Below are 24,249 nucleotides of genomic sequence, written 5' to 3'. Positions count from 1 at the left end.
TCACAGCAGCGGGAGGGATTCACCCTACATCCGTGTAAAAATGTCCTATATACTTCACGAATCCAGCCCAGATGATAAACACAAATTAAAGTATGTCATTGTCTTAATTTCCTTACAGCACGAATAAAAGTCCAGAGAGAGATGTATTAGCGTGTTATCTATTTGTGTCTCCCCCCCTGTGTGGAGTTGGTTCGTTCCGTTGCTGTGCGCCTCTGGAGCGAGTTTACAGCTTTGGGATTGTGAAGAGCTGCGCGTGCGGTCGGTCGCTTCAGCTTTGAAGGCTCTGACGTGATGAAAATGTCTAATTAAAACAACGAGCCGTTCTTCTAATTATGTGACAGTCGGTTGTTTCTAGTGTATAACGCGTCAGGACCGTTTGGGGTAAGTGAATGAACTGATAATGTCAGGTTTTTTTTCAGAGGATTGAATACATGGAAAACCTGTTTACACATCCTGCTAGCTGGCTAATTATTTAGCAGCCGGCTTTGATAAACAACAAGAAGAAAAAATGGAAAAAGGGAGGATAAACTGTTTAAAAGCTGTTTTTGGAACATAACAGTGATGCTCATAACTTTTGTGAAATTGCCATGATGTATAACTTGCAGTACAGGAGCTTTCTGATTTATATACCGCTGATTTAAATGGACTTGATAACATCCACATTATCTTCGGTTGAAGTGTGTTGGCAATCTGTGTGACATTATATAACTTTATGTGTGATTCGAGGTTTCATTACCATTTGGGGATTTATTTTGATGATTTCAGTTGTTTATATATTACTACATTCTTTACATTTAGTTGAAAAGGTGTTATTGAAAAGTGTTTAGTGCCTGAGTGACAGCTTGTACAAATGAACCTGTTTTATAATTCAATGTCTTTAATTAGCCAGTAGCGAGGGAATGTCATTTTGAATAGTTTTAGAATTAGAAAAATGCAATAATTTTAATAATTTGATTCGTTTTATAAATGGACTTGACAAGATTATGGAATCCCAAACCTGCAAAAATAAGTAATGTAATGTAATAATAGAAAAATATTAATAGTAAAGTTAGTTATTTTATTATTATTATAATTGTTTTAAATATTTTTTTTTACATTTCTGCAGGTTTGGGCCTCCATTCAAGATTCCTTTGTATCCTGGTAAAGTGAATGGTGACTGAGTGACAGTCTGCAAAAAAAGAAAGAAAAAAGACAGAATAAAAGAAAGAAAGAAAACGAAATGAATGTCTTTAATTAGCCTGGGAATATCGTTTCCGATTCTTAAGTGAAAATGTAATTATATTTTTAATGGGCTTGATAAGGTCCTATTGAATCCTGCAGAATGAGGGCAGTAAATAATCAGATTTTCAGGCGAGTCTCTTTTAATTAAGGAATAGCAACATTTTCTTGTCTGCTTTCAGTCAGTAGAAGATTAATCTGCATTCGCTCATCAATGCATGATAATTTAGGGCAAAGTCCACGTCTGAAGCATTTATACCTGGTCATCCGAGAGTCTAGTGTTAAACTTAAGTGTACCTGTTGCAGAATCTTTTAAATGTCTTTGCTTATTCTCTTTTGTTTCAGCTTTTCCTTTCTAGAACATTTCATCTAATTCAGTCGAGGAACATTTTCAAGACTCATTTAAGGAGGCCCATCTTGGTTTATAAACTCAGGGTTCGTGCGTCCTGGTACCTGCACATCTGCATGACCGACCCCTCCATAGATTCAAATGGCTTGCTGTCTGAAGGACGAGCTCTTGTGTTCCATTTGTCTGAGCATTTATCAAGACCCGGTCAGTTTCGGCTGCGAGCACTACTTCTGTCGTAAGTGCATCACTGAGCACTGGAGCAGACAGGAGCGTCACAGCACACGAGACTGCCCGGAGTGCAGGAGGACCTTCACGGATCCCCTTTTGTCCCCGAGCCTCAAGCTCTCCAACATCGTGGAGAGGTACGCCGCTTTCCCTCTGGACGCCATCCTCAACGCCCAGAGGAACTCGTACCCATGCAAGGACCATGAAAAGGTCAAGCTCTTCTGCTTGAGTGACAAGAGCTTGGTGTGCTTCTTCTGTGATGAGCCCGCCTTACACGAACAGCACCAAGTCACCACCGTCGACGAGGCCTATGAGGAAATACAGGTCTGTTTTATTTGTCTTTTTTTACCATGAAATCTCTTTCCATTGGTGTATTATGTGATTACGTGAACCACAATTTTACGGTTTTCTTACAGGTTGTAAAGAGCAATTAAAAATAATGAAATAATCAAGGTGCCAGGCTTTGAGGAAGTCAGTTCTTAGGCTAATTAGGTGGTAACAGTATTTATCGCAAGATGACATGACGTGTTGAGAATCTGAAAACTTGCTGTTGTCATTGGGAGGGTTTCTGATTACCGCGATCAAGAATGAGGTGTGGAATCAGTGTCCAAACCCACATTGCATTCCTTTAAAATTGTCAAAGCTCTTCATTAGGTCATTGATTAATAAGTATTTTTGTCCATGAGTCTCATAAACGTGTTCTAAACCTTGAAATTCCAGCGGTATAAACATCGCTAGCTTTTTCTGCTCAGTTAATCTGAACAGTTGGTGTGTGTGTTCAGAGCATATTTAGTTTCTCCATCTCTGTTTTGAGATGCAAAGGAAAATTAGTGCAGAAATATGTTATTGCCTATTTTGAGTAGAAGCCAGTAATATCTGTTTGTTTAATCCAAACAGCTGTTCTGGTGAGATATTAATGAAGCACGTCCCATTTATTTACTTTACGGCCTTGGAAATGCTTTTGAAAATGTACTTTTCCTCCTCACTGTAATGATTCAGTTTTAGTTTTAGGTCGTTTTAAGAGGTTTCTTGCCTCGACGACGCAGGCCTCTTTGTTAGGTTCTCTTTATTCACCATACTTCCTGGCCTTTACAACCGAACATCGCCTACAGTACATGTATATTGTAAACACTGTTCTCAAAAGAACCATGCCTTGAAAGACGGCAAAGAGTGGGTCAACTCACATTATAAACCTTTCCTGTATTTTTTTCTCTTTGAAGCTTAATGCATCATATTTGCTTAAAGATGTCCGTTTTTGTCATTCATGTGCTTTGTTGTACTGTGCTAGTGTACATGTTGAGCTGGACATTTTCATTTTCTGGTTCATTACATTTCATTTCATTACACAAGCATCATGCCCCTCATTAAAGAGATCTACTCAATGCATAACCTTTTTCTACTTGAGAATATTTTTTTTGTCATGTATGCTGAATTATTAGAATTAATAAGTTTACACTGACTGGCTGGTAATATTTGTGGTAAAGATGCATATTTGCTTTTTATTGAGTGATTTTATTTTTTATTTTAATCTTTCAACGTTTTTTTTTTTTTTTTTGCTTTTTTTTGCACGATTAAGGGTATAATTTGATATTTACATTTATCTGAAACATTTATATGCTCCTAATTCACATTACTGTGAGCCTCTATGTTTTTTCTTTGTTAGTGCATGTAATAATGCATGGTTAGAGGACTGGGTTACACTGTATTTTAAGGTGTCATTGTTACAGTGTAATTATATATTTAAGTACTGAGTAATATTAAGCAACTACATGTACTTAAAATAGGGTTAGGGTAGGATTAGGATTTGGTTGAGGGTTAGTTGCATGTAATTATGCATGATTTACTGTTATTACTATGGTAAGTACATGCAACATGTAACAAGGACACTGTAAAATAAAGTGTTACCAAGGATTGCAATAAGTTAGTAATTGCATGGCTGTTGCCTGACATAAATAGACCGGCTCTTTATCTCAACTGACTCTATAGTTTGACATATTGGTCATTCGGCACCTACTCCTATTGTCTGATAACACACATCAGAGCTGACTAAAAGTGACACTTGCATTTAGTGCAACTTGGCCTTATCTGAATAGGGCTGTTTAATTGTCTGGAAGTGAGAAAGTACTTGAGAAACAGATAGAAAACAGCATTTACACGGATGACATTAAGACAAGCGAAGTGTTTGAGTGGGACAGATTGTTTTAACATAGAAAAACTTTAGAACTTTGTTGAGATGACATCATAAATAACATGGCGTATTTTATTCGTGCCGAAATCACTTTTGCACATCTTATTTTCTTTAAGTCTATGTGCTGTTTTGCATATTTTGAATTATAACTGCATAATATTTGGTCAAATTGGACCTCTATCAGAGTCCTTTATAGGGATGGTTCGGAGTAATTACAACCTAGGGTCCTTTGCACCATGACCTCGAGCCAAACACTTGGAAAGTTTGTAAGTACATCAGGAGTTTATTTAAATAACACTTGCCTGATGGCTAATGCTACCGCTAACTCGGGACGTCGAGGTCACTTCTGAGATTTGGGAAAAGTCCTGGCAGAAAGCGATGATTGATAACAATGTTTGTTTGGTATATAAAACATTTATTTTTTATTTTTTCCAAAGTGTTGACAACTTAGTGTGAACTGGGCGTCGTTACACTGCATCCCTATGGATCCATTAGCGCCTGCACTAAGCCATCCGGCTGATATCTCTAAATAAGCTCTAACTTTAATAATGTTCGACCAAAGTAAAAATAGCTTTGGGGGGTGTTTGGCTCGAGGTCATGGTGCAAAGGACCCTAGGTTGAAATTACTCCGAACCATCCCTTTAACTTTCTGCAGTCAGCGCTATAGAAGAGTGAAAAGCTTCTAAACTGCTGTTGGGGAATTAATAGGCGCAACATGCTGCAGTTGTCAGACAATTAGCAGCGGTCTCTTTAGAGACACTCTCGAGGGACAGACTTTATTCCGGTCCATGTCTTTCGGGACAAATACAAGACACATCTTCTCTTCAGCACTTAAAATGTCTCAGTGATACACACTGAACGTGAACATTGAGAAACTGCACACTCGCTAATGCCGACTAAGTGTGTACTTTATACACACGTTCTTTTCAGCGGTTTACTCTTTTAACACAACAAAGAGAAAATTTGCTAGGGAATTCCTGGGCAGCTCTTGGGTGCAAAGGAAACTGTTTATCCTCCACAAAGCCCTTTGGCTGAATGAGGTAATGTGCTGGATGGGGATTCATAAGATGTGGCAGTACATGGGAATCAATAAAGCCCTTGTAAGGTTTATTCAGTTAGCACTAACATGGAAAAAGCTGTAGCTGTAAAGCTTATTTCTTTCTGAAACAGCATTTTATTTGATAACTTTTGTTTTGTGCTAAATTATGCATGTTGATTTTATGTGCTCATATGTGGTCAATGCTAGTGTTTGATAGACATTGACTAGTGTTGATTGTGCAAATGGGAATGGGAAATCTATATTTGATCAGAATAAAAAAAAAAAGTAAACATCACAATTTTTTTTCACATTTGATAATATCCGGCCTTGTATATTTTAGTAAATGATGGACTTATTTTTCTTTTCTTTTTTTTCAATAAGCTATTTTTTCCTTTTGCTCTTATGAGCTTCTGGGAAAATATAATGCTTTTTAAGCTCATGTATCTTTGTTGTTGTTGTTTATAGTCGGCTGTTTCCGGCTTCCAGATGTCTCTGGTTTTACACAACACTATTTTTGGTGAACTGGTGAATTAGTAGATTTCCTGGTTTAAAGAAAATCACACACAGGCGGCACAGATCTGAACCTCAATCAACAAATGACTTAGCCTACTGAGTCGACAATTCATCTCTCCACTTATACTGAGCCTGTGAGAATATAGAAAGCTTATTGTACTGAAACAGACTCAAGGGGTCATTTTTTATTTGAAGTGCCACTGCTCAGTGCTTCTATTAGATTGAATAAATAGTCGACTGTCTGCAGATGTCCGCACAGGAACTTTGATTATAATGTAGTCTCTTTTAGAGCAAATTATTGCCGTTGGCTGATTTCTTTGGCTAATTAGATCATTATTACATTGTATGATGATATGTATAGATCTTCTCTTGTTCGATTTTCTTGTTCTCATCCCCTTGTTCCTTTAGTTGTGTCTGTACGTCTCTTTTCTCATACTTCATCAGTCTCCCTCTCTCTCATAGTGTTGGCCTATCTTTTGCAAATTTTTGTTGTTGTTTCTCTTATTCATGCCTCATCTCTCATGTTGTAATGACACCTTTTGTGTTCAGACGCCTCTGTTTCAGCCAGAGATTGAGTAGAGGCTGCTGGGAAGGGAAAAAAACATTCTGTGCGTGTGTTCCTGTTCCATCAGCTCATCATGGAATGACCATGCAGGTTTCTCGTTTTATGTCATGCAATTTTGACACGATGCTGCTTCTCATTGCACATTAACTTTGTTTTACCACTGGAATAATTGGAATTGGAATAATATTGAACGTAAACAATAACTTACAGAGCTGTGACTTGACTTCTGCAGATTCATTTCGGCACACTGGTGCTGAGTCTGAGGACGTGAACAGCTCCAGAACATCACGGGTTGCCATCTCGTAATTACGGTTACGACATGGCGTGAACGCAGCATAAGCTCATTGTTTTGGTTCAGGAGGAACTGTAAAAGGCTGCTGTAGTTTGTTTACGGCGACCCGTGACTGTGTGTCTTCAACTCTTCATCGCCTCATGCAATGCGCTGATGATGTGTGATGATTGATGATCATTCCATGATCATTCCATCATTCCTGAGACTTCCACAAAAGATATATGTACTTTTTTTTAAATATATATATTTAGACCACTTCTGTTATTCATTGCTATCAGGATGTGAAGAGAGTTTCAACCAGTGTAACAAATGGAAAATGGAAAAAAAAATTGCTGACCCTACCTTTAATGCATTATTAATGTTAGTTATTAGTTAATGCACATTTGTTAAAGGGGTCATGAACTGGCTTTTTTAATTTTTTATATTATTGTCTGAGGTCAACTTATGACGTTCGCTTGGTTTTTACATTCAAAAACATCAAAATGAATAAGTAATAGGCTATTTTCTACCCTGGTTTTGAGCCTAGCTCCTGAAACGCTCGGTTTTTATGGCCGTGTCTCATTGAAGACTTGGAAGTGAACGCCCACTGCTATGATTGGATAACAGTTTTGCATATTATAATGAGCTTCATGTAATGCGTGAATCGGTGGGCGGGGCTAAACAGGCAGTGTTGAAGTGGGTGTTGATCTTCTGCGGAGGCGGGGTTTGATACCCTTTGACGTCAGAGATCCCCACTTTGAAAAACCTGTCGTTCGCTGTGGAGCGTTCCATTCCAATGGAGCGTTGGCGACTTCCGGCGACACGAGCGACAGTGACCGTTGGCGACAGAATGTGGGCGTGTCAAGAGACAAGTGACAAAAGTTGAAAAATCTCAACTTTATGCAAATGAGAAGCGATTTTCGCGAGCGACAACCAATAGGAAAGAAGACTTTTCAGTGGAGCCCACGTCACCGTCTCGAGTGCAGGCAAGACAGAAGAGTTCGAGGGCGATTTCATTGTTATGATTTGACAGTAACCACATACATGGATATAATAAAATGATGCATGGAAAAGAAACATACATTTATATACAATGAGTGTTGTAATTTTATGGTGCAAGTTTTCAGCACTGCTGCGGTTCATTTTACAGTTTCCCCTGCATTATGTGGATTATAAGGGACAAGAAAATGGATTATTTGTCAAATTCGAATGACGTTTTAGTAACTGTTGACAGTATGAGTGAGTTTAATTTGTTGATTGATCGATCGTTAATGTAGTTAAATATTTAATGCACTGCAACTGCTGTGGTTAATATAACAACACTCTCCCAACAGCATAATATTACTTTTAATCTTTTAAGACCAATTCCTAGTCAAATTAGAATCATATCTTAGTTTTATATAACACTTGTGATGGTATTTTCTATAGATATGCTCAGACGTGCAGTCTACCAATAACATTAGAGCGACAGCGCTAGGAACGCCCACAAGCGGCTTCACTGTACAGAGACTAGCGACATGCAGCGACAAAATCGCTGGCGGTGTGAACGGGGCTTAAGGCTTAAGGCCCGTTCACACCAAGCACGATAACTATAAAGATAACGATAAAGATAACTATATATGCGTCCACACCAACGACCGATAACGGTCTTTTTATTCTTAGCACGCGCGCGCCCGCCCCATTTTAAATGCGCGAGACCTTTAAATTAGAATGGATTCTGATTGCCTGTCAGTGTTTTATCGTTTGACAGCTGGAAAAAAATCGTTCTGAAAGTGATCCCAACGATATCGTTCCTCATATCTTTATCGTTATAGTTGTGGTGTGAACTCTGTTATTCTTTAATATGGAGAACGATTTTTAGAATTATATCTTTATCGTTATCTTTATAGTTATCGTGCTTGGTGTGAACGGGCCTTTAGGGTGTTTTAAAAATAGCGATTTTGATGCTATCATAGAAGTGCCCCATGCACTCCCATTCAAAAGGCATTTTGACCTAAAACGAAAATACGGTCAATCTTAAAAGTGGCGTTTCCATTCTAATTATGCTTTTACACGGAAGTTTGACTCGGGTAGATTAACAAAAAGAGCCTAGGTTCAATTTTGGCGAGAGTTTGGGTTACGGTTCATGTCAACTCTGGTACGGTTCACTGCTCCGATATGTACGCAATCATACTAAATTGCATGAATGAGCTGCTACAGGGGATGGGAACGTTTTTGCTGATTTGTTAAGTGAAGTTGAGAAAGATTAACTGAAAAAGATTTATGTAATAAAGTGTGACCCGTGCAGACTAACTCATGAACAGATGTGTAAATCATTGTTGTGTATACTGAACAAAAAAGTAATACTAAAAGAATTGTTAATGGAATCATTAAATAACTGGAACCGCTTCGTTAAATTGTTTATGATTCCCATCCTTGTTCTCCTCTCATTTGTAGTCCACGCAGTCTCAACAGACTTATTAATGCTGCTTTTGTGATGTTGTTGTGCCAGTGAGCTTTTCACAAAGTATGTAATCAAGGATTCTGTTGCAGGCAGGTCTAATTGGAGCGTTTTTTTTCAGCTGCCCGGCGAGCGATAAACATATGTCGGCTCTCTCTGCTGGGCCACACGACGCTGTGAGATTTGGATTTTGCCTGTTGCAGTTTATGCTTGCCACAGAATGTTTGTGTAATCTACTTAACTTCGCATGTCTCACCCCTTTGACCTATCAGACATGGCAACAGCATCTGTTGACGGACGTTTACTTTGCTCATGCCACTCTTCTCCGTCCTTTCGTTCTCCTCCCAGGTGATAATGTTACGTTCCTAATGCACTTGAACATCGACCAGCCCGGCGGCGGCCAGCCCTCTTCAACATGCTCTGTGTGTTTTAATGTAGGGGATAGGAATGGATTTGTTTAGAGCTCTAGTGTTTGCTTCCGGGGAAAAGTGGGATTTCACTGCAAACTAATGCACTCTTAGCCCTGAAGGGGACAAGGCTTTTCTTAATGTCCTTGATGTGGGCCGTCAACGATCGCCAGCACTTGCGCTCTCTCTCTCGTCGGTTTTTGTGCTGTTTCCCTGTAAACCGTTTATTAAACAGGAGTTTTGACCTTTGCAAATGTTTCGATTTAATCGGAAGTGTATTTCTTATACTTCTGCCTCAAAGTTTGGGGTCGGTAAAAACATCATCTCTCCAGTCATTACTCCAGTCTTCAGTGTCACATGATCCTTCAGAAATCATTCTAATATGATGATTTTCTGCTCAAGAAACATTTCTTATCATTATTTACGGAAGAGGATTAGGGCCAAGCAATAATAAAGAAATAAAAGCATCTCGAGATTAAAGTCATTATAATGCGAGATTAAACTCGTTAAATTTCGAGAAAAAAAGTCGAAATACAATCTTGAGAATAAACTCATTACATTTCGAGAATAAAGTCGTTGTGTTTCGAGAAAAAACTCGTTAAATTTCATGAAAAAAGTCGAAATACAATCTTGAGAATAAACTCATTACATTTCGAGAATAAAGTCGTGTTTCGAGAAAAAACTCGTTAAATTGCGAGGGGAAAAAAAAGTCGAAATACAATCTTGAGAATAAACTCATTACATTTCGAGAATAAAGTCGTTGTGTTTCGAGAAAAAACTCGTTAAATTGCGAGAAAAAAAAACTCGAAATACAATCTTGAGAATAAACTCATTACATTTCGAGAATAAAGTCGTTGTGTTTCGAGAAAAAAACTCGTTAAATTCAGAAAAAAAATCAAAATAATCGCGAGAATAAACTCATTAAATTTCGAGAATAAAGTCAAAATGAAATGTAGAGAATAACGCATTCGATCAGTGTTCATAGCCTACTGATATCAACCTCATCGAGGTTTCTGGTTTCCCAGGATACCATAAGACGCATTATTAATCGTTGTTGGTTGTGTACGCCTCCATCCACAGAATGTAACGACCATCTATACAGCCATTAATGGCAATGCCTTACGGTTTTAATTTATCATAGCTGTCCATATGCCAGAGTGCATTTGGGCCAGCGCAAGTGTACTGGCGTCTTCTCAAGCGTCTCCTTCGTCGAAATTCCACACCTTGAGGATCAACAAGTTTAATAATGCGTCTTATGGTATCCTGGGAAACCACGAAACCTCGATGAATTTCATGTTGGACAAAAAAGTACATCGCGCAAATTGGACTGATTTTTTCATCTAAAAAGACCTAGCCGACCTAGACCTAAGAATGTTATATTCTTTGTTACTGAAAGAAAGTCTAAAATATAGCTTGACTAACGTTAAGTGATCCAACTCTGCCATGTCCTCTATCAGTAGGCTATGAACACTGATCGAATGCGTTATTCTCTACATTTCATTTCGACTTTTTTTCTCGAAACACAACGACTTTATTCTCGAAATTTAATGAGTTTATTCTCACGATTATTTAGATTTTTTTCTCTCGAAATTTAACGAGTTTTTTTCTCGAAACACAACAACTTTATTCTTGAAATGTAATGAGTTTATTCTCAAGATTGTATTTCGACTTTTTTCTCAAAATTTAACGAGTTTAATCTCGCATTATAGTGACTTTAATCTCGAGATGGTTTTATTTTTTTATTATTGCTTGGCCCTAATCCTCTTCCGTAATTGTTTTTTTTTTTTTGTGTGTGTGTAATTTTTTTTTTTTTTTCATGATTCTCTGATGAATAGAAAGTTCAAAAGAACAGTATTTATTTGGAGTAAACTTTTGTAGCATTATAAATGTCTTTACTGTCACTTTTGATCAGTAATGTCGTGTCCCCGTACATTGATTTTGTGAATTCAAAACCTACATGCGTATCAAAGTAACTGGCATATATTCTAAATTGCATATACTTCAGTGCAAAATAATTGTTATTTTTGCTGTAAAGTCTTCTAAATTATCCGTTTGAGGTGAGGCTATAGGGGATTAAATTCTGTAGACGCACTTTGCTCTATTCAAAACATTATTTTTACCACGGACGGTAATGCCGTGTTTCCTGCTTTCCTGTTATCCTAAAAACAGTGTTCTGTTGGAAACACTGTTGTTATGTCACATAACCATGTCTCTTCCTGTTATCCTCATGCAGATATCATGCGGATATATATATATATATATATATAGCTGGTCTCAACATGAATTGAAAAATTTTAGATAAATAACCACACAGTATTTGAATTTCCATGCACAACTCATGCAGTTTTCCACAATAAGATGAATTTTCTTGTGTTTTTAAATATTTAGTAAAATTGTATGATGCTTGCCACTACCAGTGAGAGTATTAGTTAATGCACTCAGCGTTTTTTAATTGGTTTGAAGTAAATATTTTTCACCTGAATAGTCCTTTGTCATATGGGCCCCAAAATAATAGCTTCTTTTTTCTGCATCGGAGGATCTAAGCTTTGAAGACGTGTGGGTTGAAAATGTTGTAAGGGAGCTGACTGCCTTACAAAAATGGCTTTTACTTGTTGCTGAGGCCCTAATAAGTGAACCCTAGAGAGTCTGTTGGGGGTGGGTTAATTTGAGATGCCTATGGCAGGTCTGTTTGTTCTTTGTCTTCTATAACCCCGAGACCCTTTTTACTTGATACAGTGTGTGTTTTGTAGGTGTGTGCGTGGTGCTAGCAAATCTAAAATGAGTAATAGTGAGTCATCTTATGGAAATCAGCTTGAAATATCAGCTTGAGGCTGTTTTGTGATCAAAACTATGTGCTGTCCACAGGCACTGAATTCAGGAATTTCAGATAATCTGGACAATTCCTGTCCACAAAAGAGGCCAAAACTCACATCGTTGTCATACCTAAGTTGAGTGCTGGAAGGGCTAAATCGTATATTGAACATTCACCATCATTTTGTTGTCAATATATGGCCTATGTTGGTCAATATTAAGGTTGTTATAAGTAGATTTTAAATATAATTTCTTGTTCATTTGGTGAAAATCAGTGTGGAAAACATGACTACTTTAAACCAAAGTTTTACGTCTTGCATTAAACATTTTGTATCAGTTTGACAGCAATATTTGACAGTTATATTTGTATGACACTTAAATATCGAGATGTTTAACGTTATTCACCAAATGGCTGAAAAATATACTGTAAAAAAAACAAGTTCCAGCTATATCACTAAGATCTGCTTTTGATCAGTTTTTTTTTGTCCCTTGCTGTCATGCAGTTTAAAGATAACCTGTGATCAACTTCAATACCTTTTGCTCTTTTTCTCTTTGAACTGTTTCATCACAATTTTCTCTCTCCTTCGACGGCATCTCACGGCTTCCTTTTGAGAAACACCAGATTTTTAGAAAAATGCCTCTTGTTACCAAGTGATTTATTTCCCCTCAGGTATGCTAACAAATGAAAAGGCAGCGGGTGGTCGGTGAGGAGTTGTCACGTTCACAGTCTTCACACAGAATCACAGCCATAGCGAACGGCAGAACGGTCATGTTGCATTAGACACATTACAGGCTTTACATGTTTGTCGGAAGGCTAATACACAGTGACAAAGCATACAGCGTAACATTCTCTCACGCTGGCTGCTTTGCATGACGACAGTAGGAGAGATTGTGACCTGATGCAACCTTGAACAGAGAACAAGCTGGGGTTAGTTAGTTACATCTTTGCCTGTATTATTGGATATAAACACAATGGGCCTCTATTGAAGTAAAACTTTACATTCTGATAATTCCTCATATCATTCCAAACCCATAATAAAGGAATGATGTGACAGAAGGATGAAAAATTCCCTTTAATTAATATTTGACTTTTACAATTTAAAGGCACAATATGTAACTTTTTTGCTTTAAAAATAGCAAAAATCACTATATCTATGTTATATATATTTTTTTTTTTGTTGTGTACTTACATTATCCCGACTGTTTCCAACAACTTTCAAACCAGGAGAAATTTGTAATTTAATTCGAAGACACCGTTTCTTTATTTCCGTTTTGTCGCCGTCAATGGCGTCATATCCGCGTTGTCCCGGGTTTCCGCTCGTACTGCCATAGCAACCAGAGCCCTCTGATAGTAACCAAGGCGACTGACGTGGACAACTGTGTAGTTCGCAATGTCTATTTGCACGCTGTTGTTGTTTCGTTCAAACATTATGGACCATGGCAAGCAGACTTTGGATAAAAAAGGAGAACTAAAACGAGAATCAACATCAGCGTGGTGTTTTCGAGATGCCGAGAGCTCCCATAGACAGTATATAATCGAGAGCTCCACGTCCGAGACTTCGACCGCTCCTACATGTACTTTATTAAACAGGTGAGCACATTTACATAAAACTAATCAATGTTATATAGTTCAACAATGATAAAATGTTAGAATATGATCTGTATGTTATTCTAATGTTGATCTAGCTTACTGCTAGTCTCATACAGACAAACTAACACATACATTTCAACACATTCAAATGCAGATTAGTGTGATAGTGTAATGTTAGACCAAGTGAAACAGCGCTGCGTTACCTCACAAGTTTAATTTGTCTAATAAACTGACCTGTGAGTTGTAATTCTGCACTTGTGTGTAACGTTAGTTCGGTAGAATGAAATGTCCTTATTCCTTTTATATCCGCGGGACTCGCGTCGCGTGTGGAGCTGATAGCTGTCTTTAGCAATCCCGACCTGATTCATATCACAGTCATGATAAAAACATCGATGTATTCACTCATCCATAAACATTATTAGATCGGTCGGCTTGACGTTGACGACAAGATCCATAATTCTTAGCAAATGTTGCGCCATCAAACTACGCCTTTGTTATTGTAAGAGGTTAGCGACCCCTAGCGGCGAAAAATTCCATACTGTACGTTTAATTTACTCATAAAGTACCGACTTCGGTACCAAGTGAAGACTCTTTGACTCTTTTGAGCAGAGTCGTAAACACCTCTGATTGGCCGTTGTTCGCACGCGCTCATCGGAAATGTCTGTGATTGGCTGCAATGATCAACGCAGGGGAGCGTTTGAGAACACACAGAAGTGTTTTAAAAAAACGTGAGCGGGAGCGTTTGAAAGCACAAGCTGTCCGCTGATAGACGTCTGCTTTCAAACGCTCCCGTCTGTATCTGTGCAACGCTTGGTGAAGAGTGTCATTGATGTATATTTACAACATGTTTATGAAGCGCTGATCATTGTAACCAATCACAGACATATCTGATGAGCGCGTGCGAACACAATGGCCAATCAGAGTTGTTTACGATTCCGCTCAAAGCGCCACATTTTTTAAATTACAGTTCCGACTTGGTACCGAAGTTGGTACTTTTTGACAACTCTACTTGGATATTGAACTATTTTACTACTAATGTGTTTTATGAACAGTGATGGGAATAACGGCGTTATAAATAAACGGCGTTACTAACGGCGTTATTTTTTTCAGTAACGAGTAATCAAACTAATTACTGCTTCCTCCATAACAACGCCGTTACCGTTACTGTCAATAAAAATGCGGCGTTACTATAATTGAGCTCACTGAAGCGGTTTTCATCCGAGTAGGCTCTCTCTCAGCCATAGGACCTGCAAAGTTTTTTCTCTGGTGTGTGTGTGTTTATGAGGTGCCGGACTGGACAAAAGCGAGGCGAATGCCGCGAGCGCACTCGACAGTGCGCGAGAGAGACCGAGTGTGTCCGAGAACGCGCTCGACAGTGCGCGACAGAGACCGAATGTGTCCAAGCATAAATACTTTATTTATAAATAAATTACACATTTCAGCATTAGAATAATATCTGTAGCATATCGGTATCATATCATATGCAATGTTTTAATTAGTTTATATAACATAAACTCCAAAATAACCTGCAGGGAACGTTCAAACATATTTGTTTGACGGTTGTGAACACGTGCGGCAAACATGACTAGAATTTGCCTAAAATAAATAACCTCTGATGATGACGTTCTCTGTAGGTTATAAAAATAACCCCCCAAAATATTATATTATTATTTATGTTGATACATTGTTCAGTATTAATATTTAATTTAATAGTTGTCTCTCACATTGTCCCACAGCAACATTAAAATAGTGTAGATTAGTGTACAATGTTTTATAATAATAAGATGTTCTATTTAGTGTCCATTTCATTCATTTAACATTTCATATTGGGGGTATCTTTCTTCTTAAGTAATTTTCTAAATTTCTTACATTTTAAACTTTTTTTTTTTTTTTTTTTGTAATGCAATAGTTACTTTCCCTGGTAATTAGTTACTTTTGTAATTATGTAATTCAGTTACTAACGCAGTTACTTTTTGTGAGAAGTAACTAGTAACTATAACTAATTACTTTTTTTAAGTAACTTACCCAACACTGTTTATGAATGGTATCAGTTTCTTTTAGAAACACATTTTTACAGATAGTCCCATGCTACTGTAGCTTTACCTTCTTTCTGCATTGCACCATCCTAAATGACTGCATATTTGTGTGCTAATTAATTAGATTTATAAATGATTGAATGTTTAAACTCAAGTGCATGCTTTTATTTGAGCTTCACGTTCACTGCAACCGGCACATGGCTTAACAGCACAGGACATTTCTTTGTTTGCAGTGGAATTTAATTCTTTGGAGATTCCCTTCCTACGCTTCCTGAACGAAGCGGATTTGTATGTCATCTGAGAGAGGAAGTGAAAGTGGTCCTCTAAACCTCCTAAACCTTTTGAAGTCTTTAAACGCCGCCTTATGCTGATCCTCAGATATGGGATTGGTTCATGAGGACAGGTGCTTACGAAAACTATTACAACCTGCCGCTAGTTCAGCTGAGATAAGACCACACTTTTCCCATATTAATCTTTTTATAGGTTTATCAGAATTATTGCTATCTCTCAATGTAAAGGAATGTCATGGGACATTATCGGCATAAGCGTAAGAAATGTACTGTCTTTGCACAATAGTGCATAAGCATTTTAGCTGCTAATTAAACAAGTGCCCTTTATCTAAAATACAGCCTGATGCTTGTGCAGTTTGTTCCTTACATTTTTTTATTATTATTAATATTATTATTTAAAGACATTTTTTTAAATGGCCCGGTCGGCTCTGTAGTTCAGGTTTTTACTTTACCTGTAAACTGGTATTGTTTTTTCTTTTCGAACCACATTTTAACATTAAACCTATTCTTAAAAGGTGTTTTTTTTATTTAATATCTATATGTTTTAGGCGTTTAATTTGCTATAATGGCTGTAAATTATGTACTTACTACATAAACACTTATTTTTATTGTGTATGGTTATGTATCCACTTTTTTGTCGTTATATTTATCCTTATTGAGCCCTGTTATCAGTGTCTAGACCCAGCTTTCTTCATGCATGTTTTTCCAGCACACCGAGCTTTGACTGTTGGTCATGACAGACAGACGCAGGCCCTCTCCTAAACCCGGATCTGTTGAGCTCCTCACCCCTGATTGGGTTTGAGAATTAGCAGAGATTACTGACCATTGTTCTGAGGCCAGCGCTAGACTAGGATGTAATCTCCTCTAATTCCTGCCCGTGATTAGCTCCAAAGGACTCAATTAGATGGCCTGGTGATGGACGTTCATTAGCACTGTACATCAGAGCATCTCTGTGCTGACATATGTTTGCTACACATCTTTGCCACGACCCTGCCTGGCAGATGGGTACTGGAATGAAGCGATGTGTGTTGCCCTCAGTAAAGGACCTTTTACGTTGCTGTTTGGGTTGGGTGAAGCGTTCCTGCCACAGGGAAATCATGCCAGACGGCCTGCGGCGAGCTACAAGCTCTGTGCGCTTCATCTGTGCCCCAGCTGCCCCCTTCATCGCTCCGCACTGTGCTTTGGCATCCATTTGGTCCGTGAGGAGCTTGAGCCTATTTTCAACTTCAGATTGAGGTGATCTGTTCAATAGCTGAAAGTCTACCGCTGAGACTCTAGAGAAATGTCCCACCATTCAATAAAGCATGACCTTAGTAGGAAGAAAAGGGTTGGATTGCACCTTGCGCTTTTTGCAAATGTTTAAAGCATTTGAGAATCTTTACTCTTTTAAAGGATTAGTTCACTTTCAAAACATTTTTTGCTGATAATTTACTCACCCCGATGCCATCCAAGATATCCGTGTCTTTCTCTCTTCGGTCGAAAAGAAATTAAGGTTTATGAGGAAAACATTCCAGGATTTTTCTACACAGAATGGACTTCAATAATTACCATGCAATAATTCACCTTTTCAAAAGAAATACAAACGAGGAGTAATGCACTAACGAGTTCGCCAACTAACTAGACATTTTGTGTGAAATGAATTTCAAGCTCTGGTGGTAGCTAGCCTTGTAGAGGGAAGATTGATTTCTCTTATAGGCAGATATGCGCTTTCTGGATTAGTGGGAGTGGCTTGAGGAGCTGTGCAATGTGGTGCATTGTGAGAGTTGTTGTCTTTCACACAAATGCGTCCTGAAGTTATTTTTTGTCTTTCCTCGGTCACGAAGGCACCAAATTCAAAATTTATTTTACATTTCTGCTACATATATGACCCACTTTAAATAAAAAACAATGTTCAAATGGGTGGAATGCCCCTTTAACAAGCTGATATTGTCGAACGCTAATCTGAGATCTCTAAATGTCTTCATGCTCATGTTCAGGGGTCAAGATTCATGATGTAGCCTGGATGCCAGCCGAACTTAGACCCGCCCACAACATTTGAGGTCGGGAAGTTCGGTCTGGACTTGATCCGTTGTGGAGCAACTATGCTCGAACCAGAGCTGTTTCGGACCAATCAAATTGTCAGGGCGGGCTTTATACGATGATGGACAGATGATCAACAGTACCGTAATCATCCACGTCACCAAAGAGCGCTTGGGTTGAATTCGTTTACAACAAAGATGACTGCCGCTGGAGAACTGAGATGTGTAGATTCCGCCATCGTGTCTGTTATAGAAGATATCGACAGCGCATTCATTTTAAAAGAGGAACAGAGAATCGCGATCAAGGCATTTGTCGATCGGAAAGATGAATGAAGAACATACGTCACTTACTCCGTTTCTCTGATTGGTTGTAGGTCTATCCAATTGAGTGCAGAGGCATTTTCTTTCCTGGTTCGGTTGAAACAAGCCCCTTAATCACAGCCCAATGGAGCAGCATCAGAATCTGAGTATGACGACGTCAGGCTACAATTATTGAGAAATTCTCAAAAAGTTCTCAAATATACTCTTAAGCCCACATATTGCTAGCGGCTCCCAGATGCCTGCAAATTATATACCGTACAATATCCCCCCCTCACCCGTGGTGTTAGCGCAATTCTGGTGTTGACGCAAGTACTGGGAAATGGAGTCACAGCTAAAACATTTCAAAGGCTGTTTTGATTTCAACACAGCGTGATGTTAATCCATGATGCATGACGTTAATAACCGTCCTCAAGGGTGAAGGATGTCATTTTGTTTGGTGCCGCTACTGGAGAAATTACATGGTTCACCTTGAAGAACCAATTTAGGGTTTTTCTTCATTCTGCAACCAGCCTTAGATGGAGCTGTTAGTGACTGCAAGGCTCATTGGACACATTAGAGTCTTTCAGCAGCTCAGTAAACAGAAGCTGCTCGTCCATTTTGATGTTAGTTTGAGTGCTGTGTTCAGCTCTGTTCAACTGCCTTTGACATCCACTGCCTGAAGCCATTTATTGTCAAACAGTGTTCGCTTTGTCCACTATAGGACCAGAATGAGATGACTCTACTGGGAGCTGGAAGAGGACACTTGGAAACGGAGGCCATTTAAGATTGTTGAGTCAAGATTGGGTTTAAATGTTAGTTGGTTTGGTTCTACTTGTGGCCATGTGTTAATGCTCTCTAAATGGGAAAAGTTAGATTTAGATGGTCAAAGTGGTCGTCGAGTGCAATAGTAAGATTCTTTAAGTAAAAATCCCACACACTTTCTCCTAAACTGAATTTTATTTTTGTGTTGACAGCAATGGGCAAAATGTTCTCTTATCGCATGTTTCAGAAATGAGTCACCAATGCACTATCCTTAAGAATATCGACGGTACTAAATTCAGACATGCCATAAAGTCAATGTGTTTTCAAACTTCATTAAAAAAAAATTAATCGTTTGCTATAGCCAATTCCTGGAAGTACACTAGCCAATCCTGAAGAGAAATCCTCCAATCAGAGAAGCTGCTGTTACCATGGAAATGACTTGCAGTGCCCAATCCCATGAAGCATTGCAAATTGCAAAATAGTCAGTGTCTTTACACAATCAAACAACACATTTGAATGTCATGCAATAAACGTAAAATATATATAACATTTTCCACTAATAATCAATGACTAAGTTTTTTTCGGGGGGGGGGGGGGGGGGGGCAACATTTCATGTGATTACATCATTTGCATTGCAGTACTTGATGGGATGCTTAGTTCATAAAGACATTAAGTCTTAGACCATTTGTATATTTCATATTTTTATATATACAGTACATATATATAATAGCATTGCTGCATTTTAAATAAGCAACAAGCCGAGTATCAGAGGTTTTTATTTAATCCTAAGAAGCTTTTTTTAAGATGACATGGTTATATATTGGGCTTTGCCATAATCTCCCCAGTAAAAGATATTTTTAGTTTCAGTTTCATGCAGGCTTGTGTTGCTTCAAAACAAATTCAATTTTCACAGTTACTGGAGAGACAATTAGGGTAAAAAAAAAAAAAGCCTAATGTATTTTGGCTAAAGTACCATCAGTCTGAGCCAAAATGAATAAACCAGAGGTGTCTTCTCTTGCTAAGGTAATGCTACTAAACAGTATTGTGGACAGTTTACATCCCCCTCAGCCAGTGTTTTCCAACTCACTACATCTCATCCGGCGACCTCCCTTTCTCTATCCTTTAGTTCATGCCAACAGTGAAGGAAGCCTCTCCCTGTCCCCGAGGAGTGCTGGGATACATCTGTTGACGAGAGGGCATGTTTGAGCAAACCACTCTAGATGATCTAATATAGATGGCTTGAATACTACTGTCTGTGAAGTTTGACAGCACACCATGCAAGGCGACGTGTGGGTTGTTACGTACCCCTATTGCTTTTTGAATGAAGTGCCTAAGTGATGTGTCAGTTCTGCCTAATTTTCTGTTTTATTCCTTGTTCCCTACACAGCAAGTTCAAACCGCTTGGAGCTCTGTGTTTTTCTCGCTCTTAAAGGCCTTCGTTGCTTCAACAAGTCCTTTTGGCAGCGTTCAGCAGAAGCAGCAGGCAATACACGCAGTGCCTGCCAAAACACAGGATTCTGCCTAATGTGGCAAATCAACAAGACTCCCCTCATAACCACCATATTCAGTGCTTTTTTATTGATGGATAAATGCAGGTGGGGTGGCTTTTTTTTTTTGGTTATGGTTTATATCACGATATATATAGTTATTTTTTGGCCATTCAACCTCAAAATGTTTTATATATTGCATAGTATTTTAGTGACTTGATTAATATTTCTTAAATATTTAAATTCTTAATAATTTTAATAAAATGTATACATATTATTTCATAAAACATACATTTTACATTAATTCTACTTAAAAAAAGAAAAAAATTCTACTTACACTGACTGGGCATCTACTATTTACATTATTCATTTATTTAATTTAATTAAAAAAAATTAATTACAATATCATTTTTATTTTATTTTATGAAATTTATTTATACTTTAAATTTATACTTTTTAAAAAATGACCTGTAATTTTATTTATTTATTATTCTTTCTAAATTGTAGGTATTTTTTTACACATCGGCATCTACATATTATTACTACAATCACAATACAATTCAATTTTTTTATAATTACATTGTATATAATATATATATATATATTAGAAAAAATATATATATATAAAAAAAAAATATATATATATATATATATATATTTTTTAAATATATATATATATATAGTTTTTAAAAAGGTTTATTTATTTATTAAACATTGCCCATCTAACAGTTTCCTGTCATGCAGCGGTGCAATTTTAAAATATCCGACATCAGGCAGAAAACGACTCCGCCAGCTACTGAAAGAGTCCATCGGTGGAAGTTTGCAGGGTAGACTATAATGTTCGCAAAGCGATTTAAAAAATGTGTCAAGTCTTAAATCCAGGTCTCAGTTCTGCAAGGGCAAATCTCTGAAGAGCCACCTTTCTTGATACTGGAATGCCATTGCATATCCATTTTGTCACGGTCCAGACGGAGGGATGGGGAGAGTTTGCACACACACACCGTGTTTAGAGGAGGTCGCTGCATTCATCATTCACACGACTTGTCCTATATTCTAACCTCCAGAGGAAACTCTGCTCGATACAACCCACTTCCCTCATTTGCATTTACCTTGCATCATATTTTGAAGCCGGTTTCCTCAACACTGTTCATTCTCAACTATAATGACAGGATTTTTTTTTTTTTAAAGCCCAGGGTTTGCTCAATTCTGAGTCACTTGTTTACCCGCAAGGGAAATTTATGAGGTAGATCTAAAACAGCTTTCGGTGAGGCAGACTCCGTCGAGGTGACAGTGACAGCTTGCCGATTGCTTCTGCACTGCCTGACTTCCTATACGATTACGCTTTAGTCCCAATTCAACTGATTTATTCAAATTATTGTGCATTGTAAACAATTCCTGTGCTGTTTTTGTGAGTCAAAGCAATAATTCAAACCACTTTTGCTGCCAGCTTTTCCTGGTGGCCACTTCTTTGATCCACATAGCTGACATCCATCAAACCTGCAGGCATTCATTTTCCTCAATGCACTGGACTGAATGGGAGGGCTGGATCAGCAGGAAAAAGGTCAGATTTGTCAGTTGTATGCCGTAGCTTTGTTTGTTATCGGCATCTAACGTGTTGCACAAACTTTCTCAGGCTGGAAGTCATGACAGTGATAGACACCAACCGTACTGTCAACGCTTTGTGCAATTGCGGCTGGGTTTTAAACAAAGTTCGCCTTTGTGCTTGACTGTATTTGTTGGTGCTTTTGCATTGACGTTATAACACAAAAGCACTTGGGGCAAGTCTTTTCATGGCAGCACCAGGTGCAACCACACAACCTGTACTTGCAATGTTTTGAGAAACCAGTTGAATGTATGCAAATCACGCAGACACATTTATCTTTTCCAGACTTGAGTTCTCGCCCGATTTGCTGGATGAAAGCTACGATGCATCCACCATAAGTGATCTGCATCTCAGCTGCATTGTCATGCTGCTGCAAGCTGTGTCAGTGTGCTGTGGCAAAGATGACGTGCTTAGACTGCAGGGTACAGCCCTCCCTCCTCTCACGCAGCCTGTGGTCTCTGCTGAGACCGGGAGAAATCAGTCAGAAGCATTTGTGGCACAGTCTGAGCATTTTCATATGTAGAAAAGAGGATGAAAGGCTGTGAGATCTCTTTGGATTCACTCGGCAGCCCGATTTATGCACAGACATATTTGCTTTTTATTTTTTTTTCATGGGTACTCGTATCCGCTGAACAATTTTATTCCCCAGGTGAGCACAGCGGGGATGATCTTTCCTGAGATCTCACCATTACCACAGTAATGAACAGCATAGAGAGCAAGTGCAGCTGAATCACCCGCTACTTGCATAATAAACACAAACTAAGTTTGCAAAATTATACGGTGTGATACCGCAGTTTTGCAAACAACAGAATAATTTAATGAAGTATCTCAGTTATGAGTCAGAATCCTCTCGAATGCATCCGTAAAAATAATTATGGATTACAGGTCCTTTTCACAGACCGATGACACGTTTCCACACATTATAAATCTAGCAATGTTTTTTTTTTTTTACATATTGAATTTTTTTGAAGAAAAAAATAAAAAGTACATTTGTAAGACAATACTTTGTGACCTTGGCATTACATTAAAAAAAAACAAAAAACAAGTTAACGAGGGAGCAACGGTAAAAATTCAGCATCTTTTTTTGTTCTGACCTCTGCAATCGAGCTCTCGATTATTATTTTTCCATGTTCGGTAAGAGATAGAAACACCATTATGGATTTTATATTTTGCTATTGGATCAAATGTGAACACATAAACCATATATGTTTTCAATTCACCAAGTACAGAAGTTTGCTCAACTGTGACGACTTCTGCTGAGAACCCTGGAAACGTGAATAACGTCCATTATATAACAAGTTGTTCTAGCTCTCTCTACTTCATATTTTGTATGGATAGAACATGATCTAAAGATTGTCTTTGACTTTTGAGCTCATTGGTTGGGATCTTTTCACACCTGGCGTTGTCACGCCTTTTTTGTTCGGAACCTGGTGTGTTTTCTGCCTTGGTTCGTTCGATTAGACATATATGAACACGGCAATTGCGCTCGTATCCACACCAAAACAATCGCTCCAAGATCGCCTGAACAAGGTGATCTTGGCCCGATTGAAAAACGAACTCTGGAGCAGTTCGGTTTCCTGTTTCGGAACAAAGCAAACAGTCTACAGGTCTGAAAACGTCCTTAATTAGCATTAAGCTTTGTATCAGTAGAAACCCGGTGGTATTTTCGAGTGACCGTGCTTCCCTCCCTCATGTCCCCCTGAGATGAGAGATTTCTGTATTGTGTGTCTGGAAAAAAACCTCAGATGACTCAAATATCGTCATTTAGCTTCATCATCGGAGGCTTTTTTGTCCAGAGGCGAGAGACTACAGCCAGTAGGAGGAGCTCGTCCCGCATTTCTTCAACCCGCCCATAGGAGGATCTCACGATAAAACGCCGTCTTTTCAGTTTCGAGTCACTAGTAGCCTAGTTGTATCATTTCTTCCGATACTGCCCTCTGTAACCGGTAGGCGTGGCTTGGGAGTGTCCTCGTAGAGCAGCGAAGCAAGTGCATTCTGGGAGTTGTTGTCTTTCATCCACATGAGCCAAAAATACATTTTCTGACTTTTCTCAGTCTTTTCTCATTTCTACTACATAAATGACCCAATTTAAATACACATTCATCTTTACAGCGGTGAAATATCCCTTTAAAGCCA

The 24,249-nt window shown here is 38.3% G+C and overlaps 1 protein-coding gene across 2 annotated transcripts in view; it reads left to right on the top strand.

Moving 5' to 3' along the window:
* The first annotated feature begins 233 nt into the window (after positions 1-233).
* trim62.1 (tripartite motif containing 62, tandem duplicate 1) overlaps positions 234-24,249 on the top strand; it is a 42,969-nt gene continuing 18,953 nt past the window's right edge. The window contains exons 1-2 of one of the 2 annotated variants that reach the window (XM_084396032.1): positions 234-381; positions 1,564-2,116. In XM_084396032.1, coding sequence (XP_084252158.1) covers positions 1,709-2,116 — 408 coding nt within the window. In that variant the 5' untranslated portion in view covers positions 234-381; positions 1,564-1,708. The remainder of the gene's footprint in view (positions 382-1,563; positions 2,117-24,249) is intronic. The other variant, XM_084396033.1, reaches the window with a different exon arrangement.

Source organism: Rutilus rutilus, assembly GCF_951802725.1.
Source record: "Rutilus rutilus genome assembly, chromosome: 22".
Lineage (NCBI taxonomy): Eukaryota > Metazoa > Chordata > Actinopteri > Cypriniformes > Leuciscidae > Rutilus > Rutilus rutilus.
This window is presented reverse-complemented; position numbering and strand designations above follow the sequence as displayed.